Source organism: Mandrillus leucophaeus, unplaced genomic scaffold (genome assembly GCF_000951045.1).
Source record: "Mandrillus leucophaeus isolate KB7577 unplaced genomic scaffold, Mleu.le_1.0 Scaffold983, whole genome shotgun sequence".
NCBI classification, from domain to species: Eukaryota; Metazoa; Chordata; class Mammalia; order Primates; family Cercopithecidae; genus Mandrillus; species Mandrillus leucophaeus.
Genome location: NW_012110730.1, coordinates 892566 through 895000, shown reverse-complemented (window position 1 = coordinate 895000; position 2435 = coordinate 892566). Strand labels below are relative to the sequence as shown.

At 50.1% G+C, this 2435-nt stretch overlaps 1 protein-coding gene across 1 annotated transcript; it reads left to right on the top strand.

The window, feature by feature from the left end:
• Positions 1-217: 217 nt before the first annotated feature.
• Positions 218-2205, top strand: LOC105532775 (39S ribosomal protein L49, mitochondrial-like). The gene is made up of 2 exons (XM_011971056.1): positions 218-801; positions 918-2205. Exon 1 carries the CDS (start codon positions 231-233, stop codon positions 729-731), a length of 501 nt encoding a protein of 166 aa, XP_011826446.1. The 5' UTR covers positions 218-230; the 3' UTR covers positions 732-801; positions 918-2205.
• Positions 2206-2435: the final 230 nt, after the last annotated feature.

The window sequence follows — 2435 nt, the reverse complement described above, 5'->3', positions numbered from 1 at the left end:
GGATGTTATCCAGGAGAACTTCCCCAACCTAGCAAGGCAGGTCAACATTCAAATTCAGGAAATATAGAGAACACCACAAAGATACTCTTCAAGAAGTTTAACGCCAATACACATAATCATCAGATTCACCAAGGTTGAAATTAAGAAAAAAATATTAAGGGCAGCCGGAGAGAAAGGTCAGGTTACCCACAAAGGGAAGTCCATCAGATTAACAGTGGGTCTCAGTCAAGATGGCAGTTACCATGTTCCGGGCTGCACTGCCGGGATGGAGAACCGGTGTCCAGCGGGGCTGCGGGCTACGGCTGTTGAGTCAGACCCAGGGACCTCCAGATTACCCCAGCTTTGTGGAGTCTGTGGATGAATATCAGTTTGTGGAGCGCCTGTTACCAGCTACAAGGATCCCAGGTCACCCAAAACATGAACATTATCCTACCCCTAGTGGCTGGCAGCCTCCCAGAGACCCCCCACCCAACCTGCCCTACTTTGTACGACGCTCTCGGATGCACAACATCCCTGTCTACAAGGACATCACGCATGGCAACCGGCAGATGACTGTGATCCAGAAAGTGGAAGGGGACATTTGGGCCCTGCAGAAAGATGTGGAAGATCTTCTGAGCCCACTGCTGGGGAAGACACCCGTCACCCAGGTCAATGAGGTGACAGGTACCCTGCAAATCAAGGGCTACTTTGTCCAGGAGCTTAAAGCCTGGCTCTTGGAGAAAGGCTTCTGAGGCCTAGCTGAGCAGCCTGCATGTCAGTGTGCCCTGCGGATCAAGTCTAGGGGGCCTCAGGAGGAGGGAGGTGGGTGTTGGAGCCCCTGAGACAGGGGATACAGAAACTAAGGCTAAAGGACTTTGGGGTCAGGCCTTGCTTGCATAAAGGAGAAAACTGGACCCTATGTACATGCTGGGGGAGAGTGGCTAATGTGGGAGACCAAATAGGAATAACCAGGCTAATGGGGGGTGTCAGCAGCTTTCTCTCCCTCCTATCTTGGCCTGTTGTTTTTTGTTTTTTGAGATGGAGTCCCACTCTGTTGCCCAGGATGGAGTGCAGTGGCATGATCTTGGTTCACTGCAACTTCCACCTCTGGGTTCAAGCAGTTCTCCTGCCTCAGCCTGCTGAGTAGCTGGGATTACAGGCACCCGCCACCACAATCTGCTAATTTTTGTATTTTTAGTAGAGATGAGGTTTCACCATGTTGGCCAGGCTGGCCTCAAACTCCTGACTCCAAGTGATCTGCCCACCTCGGCCTCCCAAAGTGCTGGGATTATAGGCGTGAGTCATGTGCCCTGCCCACCTTGGCCTGTTTTGTTTTCCTTTCCTTGGGCTCAGCAATTCAAATTCTAGTTGTTATTTGGTGGAAGCAGTAGCCCAAACCAGTTTAGGGGAAGGTAGCACAGGGCAGAGCCACTGGGCACTTTGTTTCCTTGGCCCTCCAAAGCTCATTGTTGCAAACATCCCCAAGCCCTTGCTCTAGGCCAGATCTTGTTTGGTACAGGCTATGAACACAGATGACTCGGGCATGGGGCTTGGAGATCTTCTGTTCGAAGTACAGTGCTGGCACTGGGGCACAGAGTGCCCACGTTAGCCCTGGGCTCTTTCTCATAGAGAGGTAGGAGGCCCATTCTTGGTCACTGTTCCATTGCAGACCAGACTTGGCTGGCCCGACCACAAGGGAGTGGCTGGGAACTCCTCACAGCCAGCATAGGACCATCCTCCCCAGCCTGCTGACCTGGAATCAAGGCTGGGGAGGGGTTTGCAGGCAGGAATACGCTGACCTTTAACCCTGCCATCCCATCCCAACCCCAGCTCACCAGCCTTCATTGGAGTCACAGAGGCTAAAGGCCTGAGACTCCACCCTACCCCCAAACTGGCTAAGACAGCTTCCAGTTCCTGGCTCCCCAACTTGGTCTCTGCCCTGAGGCAGGGCACTGAACTCTGGGCTGCTTCTCTATGTGTAAAATGGGCACATCTTCCTAATCTGTTAATGGTCAATAGTGCTGGCTTCCATGGAAACCCTAACTCCTGGAGATTCCATTCCATTCTCAAGTGTACAGCCACAGCAAGGAGCCCGACACTGATTTTATTGATTCCATGAGACAAACCCCACCAACTGTTAATGCAAGTTTTTATTTGGCTGTATATGCAATTTAAGCTATTAAAATTTGTACAATATTTACAAATTAAATAATCATCTGAAAAAAACAAAAAAACCAAAAAAAACCAGTGGGTCTCTTGGCAGAAACCCTACAAGCCAGAAGAGAGTGGGGGCCAATATTCAACATTCTTCAAGAAAAGAATTTTCAACCCAGAATTTCATATCCAGCCTAGCAAAGCTTCATAAGTGAAAGAGAAATAACATCCTTTACAGACAAGCAAATACTGACAGATTCTGTCACCACCAGGCCTGCCTTACAAGAGTTTCTGAAGAAAGC